The sequence below is a fragment of the Mustela nigripes genome, chromosome 13, assembly GCF_022355385.1.
Source record: "Mustela nigripes isolate SB6536 chromosome 13, MUSNIG.SB6536, whole genome shotgun sequence".
In the NCBI taxonomy this organism is placed as follows: Eukaryota; Metazoa; Chordata; class Mammalia; order Carnivora; family Mustelidae; genus Mustela; species Mustela nigripes.
This window is the reverse complement of record NC_081569.1, coordinates 115,857,355-115,880,861: the sequence shown is the minus strand read 5'-3', so window position 1 is coordinate 115,880,861 and position 23,507 is coordinate 115,857,355. Positions and strand designations below refer to the sequence as shown.

The window sequence follows — 23,507 nt, the reverse complement described above, 5'->3', positions numbered from 1 at the left end:
AAATAAATAAAATCTTAAAAAAAATAAGAGCAGGGGGGCTAAAAGAGGAGAAGGAGGAACAGGGTAGTACAAGTAGTAATAAATGCTGACACATCAGGGTAGATGGAACATTGTTTTGAATGAACCTTCTCATTGAATCCCTGCAGCTAGGTCCATCTGTCATTTCACAGAATGATTTCTTGAATTCAAATAAGTACAGTCTGTACATTCAAAAAGTATTTACCTTTGACGTAGGAAATAGATTTCTTGGTATCGGTTTGCTGGGATCTGCATGGTAAAAATTGTCTGTGAGTGGTATGGCAATTCCCATGTTCGATGGGGGCCTGTAGTTTATCTGTAAGTGAGTAAGCAAAGAAAACAAGTAATTCTTAATTATTTACTAAGTCTTTAACTTAAAAATCTTGATTTTCAGAAAAAGCATTCAAAGCAAATATTTCATTTTTAGTTCCAGGCAGTGGAGTAAATTTCTATTCTTCCTGTATTCCCTATACCTTATTTTTCGGGGCTTTCAACAACCTTAGCCCATGGCAATATAATTGTTTGGAACTTGTAAATAAGTGAAAATTTTTTTAGTATGTAAAATAGCGACCAAAAGGAAGTGCAAGAGAGTTTCAACACCTCATAAAAAGTCTTAGTGATATATGTAGTAAATAAATCTTCAAGTTTGGTCAGTTGGGTTCATCAGCAAAGAATAATAATACATGTTTTTTATAAAGTGTCACAGACTCTGACAAGGCAGAGATTAAAATGGCAACTACACCAAAATGGAACCAGTAAGATGGAACCAGGACAAGTCAACATAATGGCAGATAACTGTGTATATAGCACAAAAGCCCCAAGATTACATCCCCATAATACAGCATAAAATAATTTTTAAAATGGTGAGACTGAGTTACCAGAAAAAGTCATTATTTCAGGACGTGTTGGCCTTTTAGAAATAATTGTCACATCCTCAAGATGACAGGAAGATTGACCAATAGCTGGAATGTTTTGTGCATGTCAGGAAAGAAATGCTAAGACGGGATGGCCAGCCAATCACACAAAAGTAACATATCACAGGTACCCTTAAAACAATCCACTTAGGTTTCTTACCGGCAAAGTTTTGATCATGTTGAAACCTTGACTGTCTTTATGAACACCACTAATCCAGTCTTCCAGTGGGATAAGTTTACTAGGGATGTGATGCATAGATTTGAGATAACTACAGCTGTTTTTCATCACTGGCACGACTGTGGTGACTAAACACTCAATGGATGCCCCCCAGACAACTAACGCCAATGACGTTGAACCCTGAGGACATCCAAAGAAATGAAGGTTATTCAAAGGAGCTGTTAAATCACTGCTTCAATTTCCTTGCTGGCTATGGGTGTAGTGATCTGAAGGGGCACCTGCCCTCCAGTGTTTATAGCGGCCATGTCCACAATAGTCAAATGATGGAAAGAACTTAGATGTCCATCAACAGGTGAATGGATAAAGAAGACATGGCATATACATACAATGGAATAGTATTCAGCCATCAGAAAGGAACTGGAGGGTATTATACTGAGTGAAAGAAGTCAGTCTGAGAAAGGCAATTATCTCGTAGTTTCACTCATATGTGGAATATAAGAAACAGCGCAGAGAAAGGGGATTAACCCCCACATCAGGATCTGCACTCAGTGGGGAGTCTGCTTGTCCCTCTCTGTCTCCCTCTGCCCCTCCCCTCACTCATGCTCTCTTGGTGTCTCTCTCAAAACAAATAAATAAAAAAATTTTAAATGTAGAAATACTAATAACTGTGATGATGTTGTAGACTCTGGTACCTCTATCCCCATACTCTGTAGTCATTAAAAATGATATATATGTTTTTCTAATGTTTTACCAAAACACATTGAACCATCATCTATGCAGGATTCTACTATTAAAGGAAATGTGGTTGGAGGTAGGAGAGGCACAAATTAAGTAAGAGACAAGGAAGCAAACATCAGAATCTCAAATGTTGGACATTCTATAACACAGCTGATCTTATTTCTACAATTCAATGGCAAGTGAAGAAAACGGTACCTAAGACACTTGAGAAAAAATAATCACATACCATGTGAGTCTTGTTTGGCTCCTAATTCAAAGCAAACAACTATAAAAATATTTTTGAGAAAATTGGGTAAATTTGATTATGGACTAGGTTTTGTTGGATACCAAAAAAAAACAAAAACAAAAACAAAAACAAAAAAAAAACCAACAACATTTTAGGAACAACAGTGGCATGATAATGGTTACATGAGAGATAATGCACATGTTTTTTAGAGATATAAACTGAATCCCATTAAGAGTGAAATGACATGATGTTTGCTTTCACTCTAAAATAACTCAAAACAAAAGCCAAAAGGTGGGAGGAGGAGGAGGATAAAACAAGAGTAGCAAAGTCTTGGGGCACCTGGGTGGCTCAGTTGGTTAAGCAGCTGCCTTCGGCTCAGGTCATGGTCCCAGCGTCCTGGGATCGAGTCCCACATCGGGCTCCTTGCTCCGCGGGGAGCCTGCTTCTCCCTCTGACTCTGCCTGCCACTCTGTCTGCCTGTGCTTCCTGTCTCTCTCTCTGACAAATAAATAAATAAAATCTTTGAAAAAAAAAAAAGAGTAGCAAAGTCTTGACTCATTTGAGTATTAAGTATGGAAATTCCACTTTGGTCTATCACTGAAAGTCTTCATGAGAAAGACAATTTGGGGATATGTATAAAAAATACTCAGTGAATCAAAAGGATTAAATCATATAGTTAAGTGAAAGGGGTAAATGTTTTATGGGCATTTACAATGCTTTCCCAGTTTTAGGGAAAAAAGGAAGTACTGTTAGTTCATAGTGATTGAGATTTTCCATGCGCCAGACATTTAGATGTCTTACTTGAATGATCACGGTGAATTCTCATACACTACCCTGTAAAGAAGGTATTATCGTTCTCATCTTCATTTTGTAGATAAGGAAACTTAGCCATAGTAAAGCAGCCTTCCCAAGTTCACAGACAGCTCCAGAATTAAGATCTATACCAGGCAGTCTTGTCCAAACCTCGGTCATTGAGCCTCTGTTCCATAATGCTAAGATTTTATTTATTTTCAGAGAGACACAGAGAGTGAGAGCATGAGAGTACAAGCAGGGGGGGTGGCAGGCAGAGGGAGAATCAGGCTCCCTGCTGAGCAGGGAGCCACCAGGCTGGATCCCAGGATCCCGGGATCATGACAGGAGCTGAAGGCAGAAGCTTAACTTAACAGGTGTTCCCTGTAATGCTATACAGCCTTTTTTGTAATTCCCCAAATGTTAGAAGTGCTTAATCATTCTTGAGAGGTAGGATTATGTGCAATTTCCTCTTCTTTCTCTTAGCTTATATGCTAAGTTTTCCATAATTAATAGACATTTTTGTGATGAAAGAAAATCTTACTTGACGCAAAGCTTTGCTAGCTGCAGAAATTTTCATTATGTAACTCTCACTATCATCAAAAGAGCCTTCACTTTTAACTTCCAGCAGATTTGCATTTCCAACAATGACGTTCAGTGGTGGTACGTTGAGTGTTCGAACACCTATGGACACAAAGCTAAAGGTTAAAATTAAATCATTGTATGCCAGTTATACTAAAAAAAAAAAGTCTGGGAACTAAAAAAGAAAAAAAATCATGGAAATTTTAAACAATTTCATAATGACCAGCTAATCAGGATTCTAGAACATGTACAGAATCTATTATAAAGGTTTCATAATGGCTACAGCTATAATTAGGAATTCATAGAAAGTTAAGCTTGATGGTTCTTAGAAAAATTTAACTTTACAAATATTTTCTCCCAGAAATATTGCTCACCTCCATTTCTCATTCTTCAGCCAAGGTCTCAAATGCATGGAAAAGTCACTTGGACGGTACCGATCACACTGAGCTGCATGGCTCAGTGAAGAAACTGTATGGTGACTAACACAATAAAAATAACTAAAAAAGAAACAAACTGAAAGATGCCTGCTCAGTTTCAAGAGCTATCAGCCCACTGTGGCCAAGACAAAAGGAGACCTATCAGCAGGCCAGTTTCTATCTGCAGGCCACCTGCCTGCTATCTCTCCATACTGAGAAATTTACTAGAATAAGATATTTGACAGACTGTGTAGTCTATCTGCCATCTTTACTAATCAGCAAACCAGGACTGAGAGGTAGGAAATGATTTGCCTGGAGACTCATGGACAGCAGTTTCCTTTAAACCAGAGTGAGTTGGCTAGTGCTTCCAAAACTGTTGCTGGGTATTTCTATTAAAATGCAGATTCTGATCTACCAGGACCTGCGGAGGGGGCTGAGGTTACCCACCCTCCACCTCAGCTGTACTGAGGTATGACTGATGAAGAAAACTATATATATATATATATACATATAGATATAGTTTATATATATACATATATATGTATATATATATATACATATATGAATGAAGAGAGAGTATAACGTGATGATTTCATATATATATGTCTATATATACACACACTGTGAAATGATCATAATTTAATTAACATTCACAAACTCACAGTTACTTTGTGTGTGCAGTGAGAACATATAAGATCTACTCTATGAGCAAATTTCAAGTATACAATACAGTATTATTATATTATTATTACTATTACTATTTTGAGAGAACATGGGGAGAGAGGGAAAAAGAGAGTGAGAGAATCTTAAGCAACCTCCACACCCAGCACAGAGCCCAAAGAGGGTCTCAATCTCACGACCCTCCTTCTCAGGACCCTGAGATCATGACCTGAGTCAAAATCGAGAGTCAGAAGCTTAACCAACTGAGCCACTCAGGTGTCTCTGATTCAGTATTATTAACGATGGGCCCCATGGCCTATGTTACATTCCCAGAACTTACTCATTTTACAACAAGAAGCTTGTATTCCACTGACCAACATCTGTCCATTCTTTCTACTGCCTAACCCCTGGTAACTAGCATTTATTCTATCCTCTAGTTCTGTGAGTTAGACTTTTTAAAAATTCGATTCCACACCTGAGTGAGATGATACCGTACTTATTGATCTCTTTGTGGCTCATTTGACTTTCCATATCCTCCAGATTCATCCATGTTGCTGCAAATGGCAGGATTTTCTTCTTTTTTATGGCTTAATAATAATCCATGTCCTCTCTCTCTCTCTCTCTCTCTCTCTCTCTCTCACACACACACACACACACACACACACATTTTCTTTATCCATTCATCCATCAACCAACACTTAGGTTGTTTCTGTACCTTGGCTATTATAACCTGCAATGAACATCAGAGTGCAGATATCTCTTTGAGGTCCTGACTTTGTCTCCTTCAGATATATACCCAGACGTGGGATTGCTGGAACATTGGGTACTTCTACTTCAAATTTTCTGAGGAACTGCCATTCTTTCCATGGTGGCTGCTCCAGTTTCCATTTCCACCAACGGTGCATGAGGGTTCCCTTTTTGTCCATATCCTCACCAATGCTTCTCATCTCTTGTCTTTCTGACACTTGCCATTCTAACTGGTTTAAGGTGATATCTCACTGTGGTTTTGATTTGCGTTTTCCTAATAATTTGTGATGTTGAACACTTTTCCCTGTATCTGTTGGCCATTCACAGGTCTTTTTTTTTTTTTTTAAATATTTTATTTATTTATTTGACAGACAGAGTTCACAAGTAGGCAGAGATGCAGGCAGAGAAAGCAAGGAGGAAGCAGGCTCCCTGCTGAGCAAAGAGCCCGATGTGGGGCTTGATCCCAGGATCTTGGGATCATGACCTGAACCGAAGGCAGAGTCTTTAACCCACTGAGCCACCCAGGCACCCTTCATATGTCTTCTCTGAAAGACATCTACTCAGGTTCTTTGCCCATTTTTTAATTGCATTATTTGTGGGGTTTGTTTTTTTGCTATTGAGTTGTATGCGTTTCTTATCCATTTCAGATATTAACTGCTTACCAGAATAAGGTTTACAAATGTTTTCTCCCACTCCATAGGCTGTCTTTTCATTTTGCTGATGGTTTCCTTTGTTGTGCAGAGCTTTTTAGTTTGATGTAGTCCCACTTATTTACTTCTGTTTTTGTTGCCTTTGATTTTTGTGTCATATCCAGAAAAGTCAGTGTCAAGATCAAAGTCAATGATCTTCTCCCCTATGTTTTCTTCTAGGAGTTTTAAGGTTTTAGATCTTACATTTAAGCCTTTAATCCATTTAAGTAATTAATTTGTTTCATTAATTAATTTCATTAATTAGTAAGATAAGGGTTCAGTTTTATTCTCTTGGGTGTGATTAACCAGTTTTCCCAATACCATTAATTGAAGTGACTATTTTTTTCCACTGCATGTTCTTGGCTCCCTTGTTAAAGATTAATTAACTTACTTCTGGGCTGCCTATTTTATTTTGGTCCATTGGGCTATGTGTCTGCCTTTTATGCCAGCATCATAATGTTTTGATTAAGATAATGTAATATACAGACACCTGGATGGCTCATTGGGTTAAAGCCTCTGCCTTCAGCTCGGGTCATGATCCCAGGGTCCTGGGATCGAGAACCGCATCAGGCTCTCTGCTCAGCAGGGAGTCTGCTTCCCTCTCTCTCTACCTGCCTCTCTACCTACTTGTGAACTCTCTCTATCTGTGTCAAATTAAAAAAAAAAGAAAGAAAGGAAGAAGTAAAATTGCCTCTGTTTGTAGGTAACAGGACTTTACATAGAGATAAGTAATGCCCCAGAATCCAGAACACAAATCAGTTGTGTTTCTAAATACTAACAACAGCCTATCCAAAAGAGAAATTAAGAAAACAATCTCATTTACAATAGCACTAAAAAGAATAAAATACATAGGAATAAATTTAACCAATGAGGTAAAAGACCTGTACACTGAAAACTATGAGATAACAGTGAAAGAAACTGAAGAAGACACAAATAAATGGAAAGACAGCCCATGTTCATAAATTACAAGAATATTCTTAAAATGTCCATACCTACAGACTCAATGCAATCCATATCAAAATTCCAATAGGGTTTTTCACAAAAATAGAAAAACACCCCTAAGATTTGTATGGAATTACAAAAGATTCTGCATTTCTAACAAGCAGCTAGGTGCTGCTGATGTGATTGGTCTAGCCACCCACATTTTGAGTAGCATGCACTAGGCTTTTCTTCACTTCTGATTACTATTTGCTTCCATCAAACTGAATGAGTAAAACTGTACCATTCAACAGTGGATTTGATATGTTTTAAAGCTGAAATATTTAGAACACTGTGGGCCTTGCACTGGAATATGAAGAGATAAAATAGGAACAGAGTTTTAAAAATCCAGAATGGTCAAGATGATAGGTAAATTGTTTACTGTATTCTGAAGCCAGTTAAGAAAGGTCACACTATTCAAGAACTGTGGTTGGAACAACTCACTAATCACCTGTAATATATCCTATAATATATCAAAGTGAAATCAATGTAAATTAAAGACTTAGATGGAAAGTTAAATTAAATTAAAACTCTAGAATTACTTGAAGGAAATATGGACAATTAGTCATATAATCAATGAGAAAAGATTTTAAGTGTTTCAAGAGGAAGGTTGTTTTTTTTTTTTTTTAACAATATTTAAGTGCCACAGTATTGATTGAAACACAAAAAGATGTCCTCCCATTTTTTTGGGGGGGGGTAATTTTCATTTGTATAAATGCGTTTGGTTTTGTTTTTCAAATGAGCCTTTTAAAAATTGTGTTTTGTTCTTTCATTATGATTCATATATCTTCTTTTATCTCTCCGAGAGTTTTACATATAGTGTCTTTCGGATTTTTCTATTATCTTAAGTCCTTGGAGATTAAAGATCAAGTTCTTGGGGTGCCTGGATGGCTCAGTCAGGTAAGCAGCTATCTCTTGATCTCAGATCTTGATTTCAGGGTCATGAGTTCAAGTCCTACTTTGGGTTCCATGCTGGGTGTGGAGTCTACTTTATAAGTAAGTAAGTAAGTAAGTAAATAAATAAAATGAAAATAAAAACCAAGTTCTCTTTTCTTCCGTTAGGTCATTTGGTTACATGGTTTTAAAATGTTTTCCTCAATTCATGTTTGATGGAGATCTATTTTCCATGGAAGTCTATGTTCCCTGGACTATGGAAATATTCCTACAAAAAGTTTTATGCTTGCTTAAGCTGGGGCCCAGGCATTAAAATTACTTCTCAGCTTGGGATTTCTACAATTAGTGTGTTGCCTCTAGGCGTTACACAGTCCTGGAGTTTGCGGTTTTTACAGGAGATCCTTTTTTCCCACTTTGGGTCTCATGGAGATGGTAGTTCCCTGAGCACCCTCTTTGGGTTGGAAGATAAAGTTTTCATAATCCCCTTTTCATAATTTAAGCTCCCAGCTTTACTTACTGGTTTTGGTTCCAGCCTCCTACCACAAATTATATTCTGCCAACAGTTGGGTATTAAAATCCATCCCTCTGCCAACATGGCCCATATCTAAGTCTCACATCTTTCAGGGAGCCACAAAGTAGCTAATTTCTTTGGCTTTGAGTTCCCTCTTCACTTTGGTGACAGAATTTTCTTCTCTTTCCCGCCCCCTTCCCTTCATCTTCCTTTCCTCTTTCTAGCTCAGTTATTTGCCAAAATTATTGTTTTATTTTCCTATATGCCATTTCTCCTTCATCTTTAGGAAGTTTAATTTCATTTTTGTAATAAATAAATGCCATGGAAAATGGGAAAAATAGAATACTATTTAAAATCCATTTTGGGGGGCTCAAAATAAATACTTGAAATAACTGCAACAATACCAAAGTAACTAAACAGGTTTCTTTTCAGCGGACAGCAAAAATCTAAACTAAAATCCTGTGTAAACTTGGGCTGCTAACATAACATCATTTTCCTCGTTTATAAATGAGAATTAAAATCTAGGCTTTTTGAGTTGTTGTAAGTATTAAGTGAAAAAATACATAAAAATAATTTAGTACAGAGCCTAAGAACATAGTAAGTGTTCAATAATTAGAAGCTAATACCATTATTAACAGAATGTCAGCTACCATGTAAGCCAAAGATAATGACAATATCAAAGAGTATATTTTACACTCAAGAAAAACAACATCTCCTTTTGATGTTTCCCAGTAAAAATAAACTTACCTTCTGTATTAGGTATAACCTTAACTTTGAAAGTGTAAGATTTCCCCAGATCAATGTATTTCAGGACATTGAGGAATAGGGAATGATCCTGTTGAAACCAATAATTACACGGTTTTGCATATATAGACCACATTCGTCCATTTCTGTGCCCCAAGTTGTGTAAGAACCAGGAGTCTTTTGGGATGATCATATTGTTGAGTATTCTGTCAGGCATGGTAGCAATAGCTAAAGCATTCTTATCATCTAAAATGCTTGTGATCAGGAAGCTGCTATGACCAGGAATCACCACAGTCTTCTCTACGTCCAGGTCTTGAAATGAGGCATTAGTACCTGGAGCTAAAAAAGGAATAATTTATTGCAAAATAAAATAGCCAATGTTATTCAAGCATCCTGGTGGACAAAACTGATGAAAACATTTTTGAGTTTTTAAACTGTGGTCTTAACCAGGGAACACACTGGCCAGATTTGAGGTTAGAATTCAAATTATTTTGTAGAAAGTATATCACAAATATGTCAAACACAAACATATTCTTAAACCTTTATTATTAAACTAGTTCCCTAAAATCCCCTGCAGGGGGAAAAAAAAAAGATACCTTCGTAGGGCTAAGTAAGTATAAGAAAGCTGATTTCTTTACTTTAGAACTACCAAGAACCTTAATAACTTAGAATCTTTATTGTGATTCTAAGAGAAGGATAACATAAGAGAAGGATAATGTAGCCAGTGTTTCCCCAGGACCTAAAGGTCTGCCTATTATATAGAAGGTGCTCAACAAATATTTGTTGAGTAGATGAATAATTGATTGTTTAGGAAGGGCATGAATATTTAAAAGAACTAGACTTTAGGGCAGGACTGTGAGGAACATCCCCACATAAGATGATGTGAGAGGATCCATAAGAAGGCTGTTTCAAGGAAGGGGAGGTCGCCACATTCAAATGTCTTTGATACCTCAGGAAAGATACCAGCACACCAATGTTCTCCTCATTCTGAAAAAATCAACAGAAGTAGTCAGAAGAGACCCTCATTGTTCCCTTTGTTGTGTATGCATGCTCTAATTTCTCCCACTTTATTATTTTTTTATTAACATACAATGTATTAATTTTTGTAGTGGTACCGGTCTGTGATTTATCAGTCTTACACAATTCACAGTGTTTACCAAAGCACATACCCTCCCCAGTGTCCATCACCTAGTTACCTCATACCTCACCCCCCTCCCCTGCAGCAACCCTCAGTTTGTTTTCTGAGATTAAAAATCTCTTATGGTTTTTCTTCCTCTCTGGTTTCACCTTTTTTCATTTTTCCCCTCACTTCCCCTATGATCCTCTCTCTTATTTCTCAAATTTCTCATGTCAGTGAGATCATATGATAATTGTCTTTCTCTGATTGGCTTATTATGCTTAGCATAATATCCTCTAGTTTCATCCATGTCATTGCAAATGGCAAGGTTTTGGGGTTTTTTTGATGGTTGTGTAATATTCCTATATACATACACACACAGAGATATATAGATAGATATAGATACAGATAAATAGATAGATATAAATATACCACATTTTCTTTATCCATTCATCTGTTGATGGACCTCTGGGCTCTTTCCATAGTTTGACTATTGTGGACATTGCTGCTATAAGCATTGGGGTGCACCTGCCCCTTCAGATCACTACATTTGTATCTTTGGGGTGAGTACCCAATAGTGCAATTGCTGGATTGTAGGGTAGCTCTATTTTTAACTTTTTGAGGACCCTCCATACTGTTTTCCAGAGTGACTGCACCAGCTTGTTTTCCCCCCAACAGTGCAGGAGGGTTCCCCTGTCTCTGCATCCTTACCAACACCTATTGCTTCCCAACTTGTTAATTTAGCCATTCTGACTAGTGTGGGGTGGTATCTCACTGTGGTTTTGAATTGTATTTCCTTGGTGCTGAGTGATGTGGCTCACTTTCTCATGTGTCTGTTGGCCATTTGGATGTCTTCTTTGCAGAAATGTCTGTCCATGTCTTCTGTTCATTTCTTGACTGAATTATTTATTCTTTGGTTGTTGTGTTGGATATGTTCTTTATAGATTTTGGATACTAGCCCTTTATCTGATATGTAATTTGCAAATATCTTTCCCATTCTGTTGGTTGCCTTTGCTGTGCAAAACTTTTTATTTTGATGAAGTCCCAAAAGTTCATTTTTGTCCTTGCTTCCCTTGCCTTTGGCGATATGTCTAGAAAGAAGTTGCTACAGCTGAGGTCGAAGAAGTTGCTGCCTGTGTTGTCCTCAAGGATTTTTTTTTTAATTTTTTATTTTTTATAAACATATATATTTTTCCCCAGGGGTACAGGTCTGTGAATCTCCAGGTATACACACTTCACAGCACTCACCAAAGCACATACCCTCCCCAATGTCCATAACCCCACCCACCTTCTCGCAACCCCTCTCCCCCCAGCAACCCTCAGTTTGTTTTGTGAGATTAAGAGTCACTTATGGTTTGTCTCCCTCCCAATCCCATCTTGTTTCATTGATTATTTTCCTACCCACTTAAGACCCCATGTTGCCTCACCACTTCCTCATATCAGGGAGATCATATGATAGTTGTCTTTCTCTGCTTGACTTATTTTGCTAAGCATGATATGCTCTAGTTCCATCCATGTTGTCGCAAATGGCAAGATTTCATTTCTTTTGATGGCTGCATAGTATTCCATTGTGTATATATACCACATCTTCTTGATCCATTCATCTGTTGATGGACATCTAGGTTCTTTCCATAGTTTGGCTATTGTGGACATTGCTGCTATAAACATTCGGGTGCACGTGCCCCTTTGGATCACAACTTTTGTATCTTTAGGGTAAATACCCAGTAGTGCAATTGCTGGGTCATAGGGCCGTTCTATTTTCAACGTTTTGAGGAACCTCCATGCTGTTTTCCAGAGTGGTTGCACCAGCTTGCATTCCCACCAACAGTGTAGGAGGGTTCCCCTTTCTCTGCATCCTCGCCAGCATCTGTTATTTCCTGACTTGTTGATTTTAGCCATTCTGACTGGTGTGAGGTGATATCTCATTGTGGTTTTGATTTATATTTCCCTGATGTTGAGTGATATGGAGCACTTTTTCATGTGTCTGTTGGCCATCTGGATGTCTTCTTTGCAGAAATGTCTGTTCATGTCCTCTGCCCATTTCTTGATTGGATTATTTGTTCTTTGGGTGTTGAGTTTGCTAAGTTCTTTATAGATTTTGGACACTAGTCCTTTATCTGATATGTCGTTTGCAAATATCTTCTCCCATTCTGTCAGTTGTCTTTTGATTTGTTAACTGTTTCCTTTGCTGTGCAAAAGCTTTTGATCTTGATGAAATCCCAATAGTTCATTTTTGCCCTTGCTTCCCTTGTCTTTGGTGATGTTCCTAGGAAGATGTTGCTGCGGCTGAGGTCGAAGAGGTCGCTGCCTGTGTTCTCCTCAAGGATTTTGATGGATTCCTTTCACACATTGAGGTCCTGCATCCATTTTGAGTCTATTTTTGTGTGTAGTGTAAGGAAATGGTCCAATTTCATTTTTCTGCATGTGGCTGTCCAATTTTCCCAACACCGTTTATTGAAGAGGCTGTCTTTTTTCCATTGGACATTCTTTCCTGCTTTGTCAAAGATTAGTTGACCATAGAGTTGAGGGTCTATTTCTGGCTCTCTATTCTGTTCCATTGATCTATGTGTCTGTTTTTGTGCCAGTACCATGCTGTCTTGATGATGACAGCTTTGTAATAGAGCTTGAAGTCTGGAATTGTGATGCCACCAACATTGGCTTTCTTTTTCAATATTCCTTTGGCTATTCGAGGTCTTTTCTGGTTCCATATAAATTTTAGAATTATTTGTTCCATTTCTTTGAAAAAGATGGATGGTACTTTGATAGGAATTGCATTAAATGTGTAGATTGCTTTAGGTAGCATAGACATTTTCACAATATTTATTCTTCCAATCCAGGAGCATGGAACATTTTTCCATTTCTTTGTGTCTTCCTCAATTTCTTTCATGAGTACTTTATAGTTTTCTGAGTATAGATTCTGTGCCTCTTTGGTTAGGTTTATTCCTAGGTGTCTTATGGTTTGGGGTGCAATTGTAAATGGGATGGACTCATTAATTTCTCTTTCTTCTGTCTTGTTGTTGGTGTAGAGTAATGCAACTGATTTCTGTGCATTGATTTTATATCCTGACACTTTACTGAATTCCTGTACAAGTTCTAGCAGTTTTGGAGTAGAGTCTTTTGGGTTTTCCACATATAGTGTCATATCATCTGCAAAGAGTGATAATTTGACTTCTTCTTTGCCAATTTGGATGCCTTTAATTTCCTTTTGTTGTCTGATTGCTGAGGCTAGGACTTCTAGTACTATGTTGAATAACAGTGGTGATAATGGACATCCCTGTCATGTTCCTGACCTTAGCGGAAAAGCTTTCAGTTTTTCTCCATTGAGAATGATATTTGCGGTGGGTTTTTCATAGATGGCTTTGATGATATTGAGGTATGTGCCCTCTATCCCTACACTTTGAAAAGTTTGATCAGGAAGGGATGCTGTACTTTGTCAAATGCTTTTTCAGCATCTATTGAGAGTATCATATGGTTCTTGTTCTTTCTTTTATTAATGTACTGTATCACATTGATTTGCAAATGTTGAACCAACCTTGTAGCCCTGGAATAAATCCCACTTGGTCGTGGTGAATAATCTTTTTAATGTCCTGTTGAATCCTATTGGCTCGTATTTTGGTGAGAATTTTTGCATCTGTGTTCATCAAGGATATTGGTCTATAGCTCTCTTTTTTGATGGGATCCTTGTCTGGTTTTGGGATCAAGGTGATGCTGGCCTCATAAAATGAGTTTGGAAGTTTTCCTTCCATTTCTATTTTTTGGAACAGTTTCAGGAGAATGGGAATTAGTTCTTTAAATGTTTGGTAGAATTCCCCTGGGAAGCCATCTGGCCCTGGGCTTTTGTTTGTTTGGAGATTTTTAATGACTGTTTCAATCTCCTTACTGGTTATGGGTCTGTGCAGGCTTTCTATTTCTTCCTGGTTCAGTTGTGGTAGTTTATATGTTTCTAGGAATGCATCCATTTCTTCCAGATTGTCAAATTTGTTGGCGTAGTTGTGATCTCTCCTCTTTCATTCATGATTTTATTTATTTGGGTCCTTTCTCTTTTCTTTTTGATAAGTCTGGCCAGGGGTTTATCAATTTTATTAATTCTTTCAAAGAACCAGCTCCTAGTTTCGTTGATTTGCTCTATTGTTTTTTTTTGTTTGTTTGTTTCTATTTCATTGATTTCTGCTCCGATCTTTATGATTTCTCTTCTCCTGCTGGGCTTATGGTTTCTTTCTTGTTCTTTCTCCAGCTCCTTTAGGTGTAAGGTTAGGTTGTGTACCTGAGATCTTTCTTGTTTCTTGAGAAAGGCTTGTACCGCTATATATTTTCCTCTCAGGACTGCCTTTGTTGTGTCCCACAGATTTTGAACTGTTGTATTTTCATTATCATTTGTTTCCATGATTTTTTTCAATTCTTCTTTAATTTCCCGGTTGACCCATTCATTCTTTAGAAGGATGCTGTTTAGTCTCCATGTATTTGGGTTCTTTCCAAACTTCCTCTTGTGGTTGAGTTCTAACTTCAGAGCATTGTGGTCTGAAAATATGCAGGGAATGATCCCAATCTTTTGATACCGGTTGAGTCCTGATTTAGGACCGAGGATGTGATCTATTCTGGAGAATGTTCCATGTGCACTAGAGAAGAATGTGTATTCTGTTGCTTTGGGATGGAATGTTCTGAATATATCTGTGATGTCCCTCTGGTCCAGTGTGTCGTTTAAGGCCTTTATTTCCTTGCTGATCTTTTGCTTGGATGATCTGTCCATTTCAGTGAGGGGAGTGTTAAAGTCCCCTACTATTATTGTATTGTTGTTGATGTGTTTCTTTGATTTTGTTATTAATTGGTTTATATAGTTGGCTGCTCCCACGTTGGGGGCATAGATATTTAAAATTGTTAGATCTTCTTGTTGGACAGACCCTTTGAGTATGATATAGTGTCCTTCCTCATCTCTTATTATAGTCTTTGGCTTAAAATCTAATTGATCTGATATAAGGATTGCCACTCCTGCTTTCTTCTGATGTCCATTAGCATGGTAAATTCTTTTCCACCCCCTCACTTTAAATCTGGAGGTGTCTTCGGGCTTAAAATGGGTTTTGTTTTTTTATCCATTCTGATATCCTGTGTCTTTTGATTGGGGGCATTTAGCCCATTAACATTCAGGGTAACTATTGAGAGATATGAATTTAGTGCTATTGTATTGCCTGTAAGGTGACTGTTACTGTATATTGCCTCTGTTCCTTACTGATCTACCACTTGTAGGCTCTCTCTTTGCTTAGAGGACCCCTTTCAATATTTCCTGTAGAGCTGGTTTGGTGTTTGCAAATTCTTTCAGTTTTTGTTTGTCCTGGAAGCTTTTAATCTCTCCTTCTATTCTCAATGATAGCCTAGCTGGATATAGTATTCTTGGCTGCATGTTTTTCTCGTTTAGTGCTCTGAAAATATCATGCCAGCTCTTTCTGGCCTGCCAGGTCTCTGTGGATAAGTCAGCTGCCAATCTAATATTTTTACCATTGTATGTTACAGACTTCTTTTCCTGGGCTGCTTTCAGGATTTTCTCTTTGTCACTAAGACTTGTAAATTTTACTATTAGGGATGGGGTGTGGGCCTATTCTTATTGATCTTGAGGGGCATTCTCTGAACCTCCTGAATTTTGATGCTCGTTCCCTTTGCCATATTGGGGAAATTCTCCCCAATAATTCTCTCCAGTATACCTTCTGCTCCCCTCTCTCTTTCTTCTTCTTCTGGAATCCCAATTATTCTAATGTTGTTTCGTCTTATTGTGTCACTTATCTCTCGAATTCTCCCTTCATGGTCCAGAAGCTGTTTGTCCCTCTTTTGCTCAGCTTCTTTACTCTCTGTCATTTGGTCTTCTATATCACTAATTCTTTCTTCTGCCTCATTTTTCCTAGCAGTGAGAGCCTCCATTTTTGATTGCACCTCATTTATAGCTTTTTTGATTTCAACTTGGTTAGATTTTAGTTCTTTTATTTCTCCAGAAAGGGTTTTATATCTCCCGAGAAGGTTTCTCTAATATCTTCCATGCCTTTTTCGAGCCCGGCTAGAACCTTGAGAATTGTCATTCTGAACTCTAGATCTGACATATTACCAATGTCTGTATTGATTAGGTCCCTAGCCTTCGGTACTGCCTCTTGTTCTTTTTTTTTTTGTGGTGAATTTTTCCACCTTGTCATTTTGTCCAGCTAAGAGTATAAGAAAGAGCAAGTAAAATACTAAAAGGGTGGCAACAACCCCAGGAAAATATGTTTAACCAAATCAGAAGAGATTCCAAATCGTGAGGGGGGAGAAAGAGGATAAAAAGAGGTTCAAAAAGAAAGAAAGAAAAAAAAAAAAAGAAAAGAATTTAAAAAAAGAAAATGAATAAAGAAAAATATAAAAAAGAAAATATATATATATTAGATAAACTAGCTAAAAAACGTTAAAAAAGAAAAGGGTAAAAGTTAAAAAAAATTTTAGCAGAAGAAGAGGAAAAAAATGAAAAAGAAAAAAATTAAATTAACTGCAAGACTGAAAAAATCACAGGGAGAAAGCCATGAGTTCCGTACTTTGCTTTCTCCTCCTCTGGAATTCTGCTGCTCTCCTTGGTATTGAAGCTGCACTCCTTGGTAGGTAGGTAGAACTTGGTCTTGGCTGGATTTCTTGTTGATCTTTGGGAGAGGGGCCTGGTGTAGTGATTCTCAAGTGTCTTTGCCCCAGGCGGAATTGCACTGCCCTTACCAGGGGCAGGGCTGAGTAATCCACTCGGGTTTGTTTTCAGGAGCTTTTGTTCCCTGAGCGCTTTCTGTAGAGTTCCGGAGGACGGGAATACAAATGGCGGCCTCCTGGTCTCCGGCCGGGAGGAGCCAAGAGCCCGGGGCCCCACTACTCAGTGTGCCCTCAGAGAACAGCAGCCAGTTACTCCCGTCTGCCTGACCTCCAGCAGCGCTCCGATCTCACCGAGCCTGGGACGGGTTCAAGGTAACCCCGAGCTGTGAGCTTACTGTTGGCTCTGTCTCTGTAGCCAGCTTTCCCGTTCCAATACCCGCAAGCTTGCGACACTCAGACACCCCCAATCCTTCTGTGACCCTGCGTGGACTTTTCCCCGGTTTAGCCTCTGGAGCGATGTCCCTCAGCGGAACAGACTTTTAAAAGTCCTGATTTTGTGCTCCGTTGCTCCGCCGTTTGCTGGGAGCTGGCCCCTCCGCACGGGGTCTATCTTCCCGTCGCTTTGGATTCACTTCTCCGCCGGTCCTACCTTTCAGAAAGTGGTTGTTTTTCTGTTTCCCGAATTGCTGTTCTTCTTCTCTTCAATCTGCCGATGGATTTGCAGGTGTTTGCAATCTTTAGATAAGCTATCTAGCTGATCTCCTGCTAGCTGAAGTAGTGTCAGCCTGTTACTTTTCCGCCATCTTGACTCCTCCCTCCTCAAGGATTTTGATGGATTCCTATGTCACACTGAGGTCTTTCACCCATTTGGAGTATATTTTTGTATGTGGTGTAAGGAAATGGTCTAGTTTCAGTCTTCTGGGTGTTGCTGTCCAATTTTCCCAACATCATTTGTTGAAGTAACTGTCTTTTTCCATTGGACATTCTTTCTTGCTTTGTTGATTAGTTGACTGTAGAATTGAGGGTCTACTTCTGGGTTCTCTATTCCATTCCATTGATCTATGCATATGTTTATGTTCCAGTACCCCACTGTCTTGATGATTATAGCTTTCCAATAAAGTTTGATTATGGAATTGTGATGCCACTAGCTTTGGTTTTCTTTTTCAACATTCTTCTGGCTATTTGGCTCTTTTCTGGTTTCATACAAATTTTAGGATTGTTCCATTTCTTTGAAAAAAGTTGATGGTATTTTGATAGGGATTGCATTAAATGTGTGGATTGCTCTAGGTAGCATAGAAAGTTTCATAATATTTCTTCTGATCCATGAGCATGGAAGGTTTTTCCATTTCTTTTTGCTTCTTCAATTTCTTTCATGAGTATTCTATAGTTTTCTGAGTACAGATTCTTTGCCTCTTTGGTTAGATTTATTCCTAGGTATCTTATGGTTTTGGGTCCAATTGTAAATGTGATCAACTTCTTAATTTCTCTTTCTTCTGTCTTGTTGTTGGTGTATAGAAATGCAACTGATTTTTGTGCATTGATTTTATATCCCGACACTTCACTGAATTCATGTATGAGTTCTAGAAGTTTTGGGGTGAAGACTTTTGGCTTGATATGATAAAGAATCATTTCATCTGCAAAGACTGAGAGTTTGACTTCTTCTTTGCTGATTTGGATGCCATTTATTTTTGTTGTCTGATTGCTGAAGCTAAGACTTCTAGTACTATGTTGAATAGCAGTGGTGATAGCGGACATTCTTGCTGTGTTCCTGACTTTAGGGCAAAAGCTCTCAGTTTTTCCCCATTGAAAATGATATTCACTGTGGAGTTTTCATAGATGGCTTTGATGATATTGAGGTATGTACCCTCTTCTCCCTAAAATGTGAAGAGTTTTGATTAAGAAAGGGTGCTGTTCTTTGTCAAATGCTTTTTCTGCATCTATTGAGAATATCATATGGTTCTTGTTATTTTTTTTAATGTATTGTATCACATTGATTGATTTGCAGATGTTGAACCAACCTTGCATCCCAGGAATAAATCCCACTTGGTCCTGCTGAATAATCCTTTTTATGTACTATTGGATCCTATTGACTAGTATTTTGGTAAGAATATATTTTGGTGAGACTCCATGTTCATCAGGGATACTGGTTTGTAATTCTTTTTTGATGGGGTCTTTGTCTGGTTTTGGGATCAAGGTAATGCTGGCCTCACAGAATGAGTTTGGAAGTTTTCCTTCCATTTCTATTTTTTGGAACAGTTTCAGGAGAATAGGAATTAATTCTTCTTTAAATGTTTGGTAGAATTCCCCTGGGAAGCCATCTGGCCCCAGGCTCTTGTTTGTTGGGAAATTTTATTACTGTTTAAATTTGCTTGCTGGTTACTGGTCTGTTCAGGTTTTCTATTTCTTCCTGGTTCAGTTTTGGTAGTTCATATATCTCTAGGAATGCATCCAGTTCTTCCAGATTGTCTAATTTGCTGACACATAGTTGCTCATAATATGTTCTTATAATTATATTTCTTTGCTTTTGGTTGTGATCTCACCTCTTCATCCATGATTTTATTATTTTGGATCCTGGGTGCCTGGATGGCTCAGTCACTAATTATATTAATTTGGGTCCTTTCTCTTTTCTTTTTGATAAGTCTGGCCAGGGGTTTATTAATCTTATTAATTCTTTCAAAGGACCAGCTCCTACTTTCATTAATCTGTTCTACTGTTCTTTTGGTTTCTATTTCATCAATTTCTGCTCTGATCTTTGTATTTCTCTTCTCCTGCTGATTTAGGCTTTCTTTGCCTGTTCTTTCTCCAACTGCTTTAAGTGTTGGGTTAGGTTGTCTATTTGAGACCTTTCTTTTTTCTTGAGAAAGGCTTGTATTGCTATATACTTTCTTCTTAGGATGGCCTTTGTTGTGTCCCAGAGATTTTGAACAGATATATATAGATATATCTATATATTGATCTATAGATATATCGATATATAGATCTATATATCTATATATATTTTAAAGATTTTATTTATTTGAAGACAGAGACCACAAGTAGGCAGAGAGGCAGGCAGAGAGAGAGAGGAAGGGAAGCAGGCTCCCTGCTGAGCAGAGAGCCCAGTGCAGGGCTTGATTCCAGGACCCTGAGCTGAGGGCAGAGGCTTAACCCACTGAGCCACCCAGGAGCCTCTTGAACAGTTATATTTTCATTTTAATTTGTTTCCATGACTTTTTAGAAATTCTTCTTTAATTTCCTGGTTGACCCATTCATTCTTTGGTAAGGTGCTCTTTAGCCTCCATGTATTTGAATTCTTTCCAACTTTCCTCTTGTGGTTGAGATCTAGTTTCAAAGTGTTGTGGTCCAAAAATATGCAGGGAATTATCCCAATCTTTTGGTACCTGTTGAGACCTGATTTGTGACCCACAGTGTGATCTATTCTGGAGAATGTTCCATGTGCACTAGAGGAGAATATGTATACTGTTGCTTTGGGATGGAATGTTCTGAATATATCTGTGAAGTCCATCTGGTCCATTGTGTCATTTAAAGCCTCTATTTTCTTGTTGATCTTTTGCTTAGATGTCTGTCCTTTTCAGTGCAGAAGGTGTTCAAGTCCCCTACTATTATTGTATTATTGTTAATTTGTTTCTTTGGCTTTATTATTAATTGGCTGCTCCCATGTTAGGGATAGATATTTAAAATTGTTAGATCTTCCTGTTGGGTAGATCCTTTAAGTATAATAAAGTGTCCTTCCTCATCTCTTATTATAGTCTTTGGTTTAAAATCTAATTTGAGTGATATAAGGATTGCCACCCCAGCTTTCTTTTGATGTCCATTAGCATAAGTGGTTTTCCAGCCCTTCACTTTGAATCTGTTGGTGTCTCTGGGTCTAAAATAGGTCTCCTGTAGACAGCATATTGATGGGTCTTTTTTTTTTTTAATCCATTCTGGCACCCTGTGTCTTTTGATTGGGGCATTTAGCCCATTTACACTCAGGGTAAATATTGAAAGATGTGAATTTAGTGCCATTGTATTGCCTGTAAGGTGACTTACTATAAATTGTCTCTGCTCCTTTCTCATCTGTTACTTTTAGGCTCTCTCTTTGCTTAGAGGACCTGTTTCAGTATTTCCTGTAGAGCTGGTTTGGTCTTTGAAAATTTTTTTAGTTTTTGTTTGTCCTGGGAGCTTTTTATTTTTTCACCTATTTTCAATGACAGCCTAGCTGGATATAATATTCTTGACTGCATATTTTTCTCATTTAGTGCTCTGAATATATAAGGCCAGTGCCTTCTGGCCTGCCAGGTCACTGTGAATAAGTCTGTTGCCAATCTAATATTTCTACCTTTGTAGGTTACAGACCTCTTGTCCTGAGCTGCTTTTGGGATTTTCTTTTTGTCTCTGAGACTTGTAAGTTTTACTATTAGATGATGGGGTGTTGACCTATCATTATTGATTTTGAGGATTCCTGGATTTTGATGCCTGATTCCCTCTCCAAATTAGGGAAGTTCTTAGCTATAATTTGCTCCAGTATACCTTCTGCCCCTCTCTTCTTCTTCTGGGATCCCAATTATTCTAATATTGTTTCATCTTATGATATCACTTATCTCTTGAATTCTCCCCTCATGATCCAGTAGTTGCTTATCTCTATTTTTCTCAGACTCTTTATTCTCCATCATCTGATCTTCTTTATTACTGATTCTTTCTTCTGCCTCATTTATCCTAGCAGTTAGAGCCTCCATTTTTTATTGCACCCCATTAATATCCCTTTTGATTTCGACTTGGTTAGATTTTAGTTCTTTTATTTCTCCAGAAAGGGATTATCTAGCATCTTCTATGCTTTTTTCAAACCCAGCTAGTAACTTTATAACTGTCATTCTGAACTCTAGTTCTGACATCTTACTAATGTCTGTATCGATTAGGTCCCTGGCAGTCAGTAGTGCCTCTTTTTTTTTTTTTTTTGAGATGAGTTCTTCTGTTTTGTCACTTTGTCCAGAGACAAATAAATTAATAAGAGAACAAAATGCTAAAAGGGTAACAATGACACCAGAAAAATATACACTAAACAAATCAGAAGAGACCTGAAATTGGGGGGAAAAGAGAGAGAAAAAAAGAAAAGAAAGAAGGAAAAGAAGAATATGATCAGGCTGGTGAATAGAACAGAGCCACACCCTAGATTTTGGGTGTATTTTGGTGTTAGAAGAAACTGTATCCCAAAATTTTAAAGAAAGAAAAACATATATGTATATATTTATATAATTGTATATATATGCATATACACACACTCACACACACAAAACAAGGTTAAATGCAATGAAGGGATTGAAGATGATGGCAAAAGCGAAAATTTAAAAAGACTTTAAAGAACAAATTGATAAGATGTTGGTTGAAAAAGGAAAGAAGAAAAATTCAAAAAAGGAGAGAGAAAAAGAAAAAATAAAGAAAATTTAAAAAAAATTAACTCTGAAAGATTAAAGAATCATGGGGAAAAGGCCATGAATTCTAGGTGCTTATTCCCCTCGCTCTGAAGTTTTGTAGTTCTCATTGATTGGTAAACTTGGTCTTGGTTGGATGTTCTTGCAGATCGTCTGGGGGAGGGGCCCGCTGCATTGATTCTCAAATGTCTTTGCCCGTGGTGGAATTGCACCACCCTTGCCAGGGGACTAGGCTAAGCAATCTGGTTAGATTTGCTCTCAGTAACTTTTGATCCCTGAATGCTTTTCATATAGCCCTGGAGGACAAGAATGAAAATGGAGACCTCCCAATATCCAGCCCTATAGGAGCCAAGAGCTTGGGCCCCACTCCTCAGTGCACCCTCAGAGAAAAGCAGTCAATCACTCCTGTCTCTCTGGTCTCTGGCTGCACTCTACTCACCCAGCCCATGACGAGCATTTCTATCTCTGGCGTGTGGCCCCATTTGGAGTCGACAAACCCAGCAAATTCCTGTGCTGCTCCTCCTGAGGGCGGGGGATGGTCTCTCCAGATCTGCCATTTATGGGATCCCTGCTTGAAGAGTAGTGGCCCAACTATGCTCAGATCCTGGTTTATGGCAACCCTGAGCTGAGAGCCCCCTCCTCAGCTCTGTCTTTGCAGCTGGCTTCCCTGCTCTGATACCTGGGAGCTCTGCCACACTCAAGCACCTGTGGTCTATGACCTCAAGGGTCCTGAGACCACACTGTCCCAGCAAGGGGTCCACCAGCCCTACTTAGTCACTGGAGCGACTTCTTGAAGTTCTGATTTTGTGCTCTGCTCCGCTCTCACTTGCCAGGAGCCGGCTGACAGAGGATCCCTGCCCCTGTGGTCCATCTTCCTATATATCCCCTCAGATTCACTTCTCCACACTCCTATGTTCCAGAAAGTGGTTGCTTTTCTGTTCATAGAATAGCTGCTATTCTTTTCTTTGCTCTCCAATTGAGTTGGTAGGTATTCAGAATGGTTTGATAACTACCTAACTGAATTTCTGGGACCAGACAAAATTTAGGTCTCCTACTCCTCTGCCATCTTGCTCCTCCCCTCCTCTTCCACTTGATTATTATTTATTTGCTGGAGAAAGAGACAAAGAGAGAGAGGGAGAAAGATTGAGGGGAGAGACCAAGTGGGAGGAAGAGAGAATCCCAAGAAGACTCCCTGCTAAGTATGGAGGTGGACGCAGGGCTCTGTCCCAGGACCCTGAGTTCATGACCTAGGTATAAACCAAGAGTTGGATGCTTAACCAACGGATCCATTCAGTTATCCCATAATCTCT

General features: G+C 38.4%; 1 protein-coding gene across 1 annotated transcript in view; it reads right to left on the bottom strand.

The window, feature by feature from the left end:
* The window catches only part of CATSPERB (cation channel sperm associated auxiliary subunit beta), a 127,994-nt gene that overhangs the window by 13,904 nt on the left and 90,583 nt on the right, over nt 1–23,507 (bottom strand). The window contains 4 exon segments of the mRNA XM_059372153.1: nt 224–334; nt 1,093–1,290; nt 3,408–3,547; nt 9,088–9,423. Coding sequence (XP_059228136.1) covers nt 224–334; nt 1,093–1,290; nt 3,408–3,547; nt 9,088–9,423 — 785 coding nt within the window.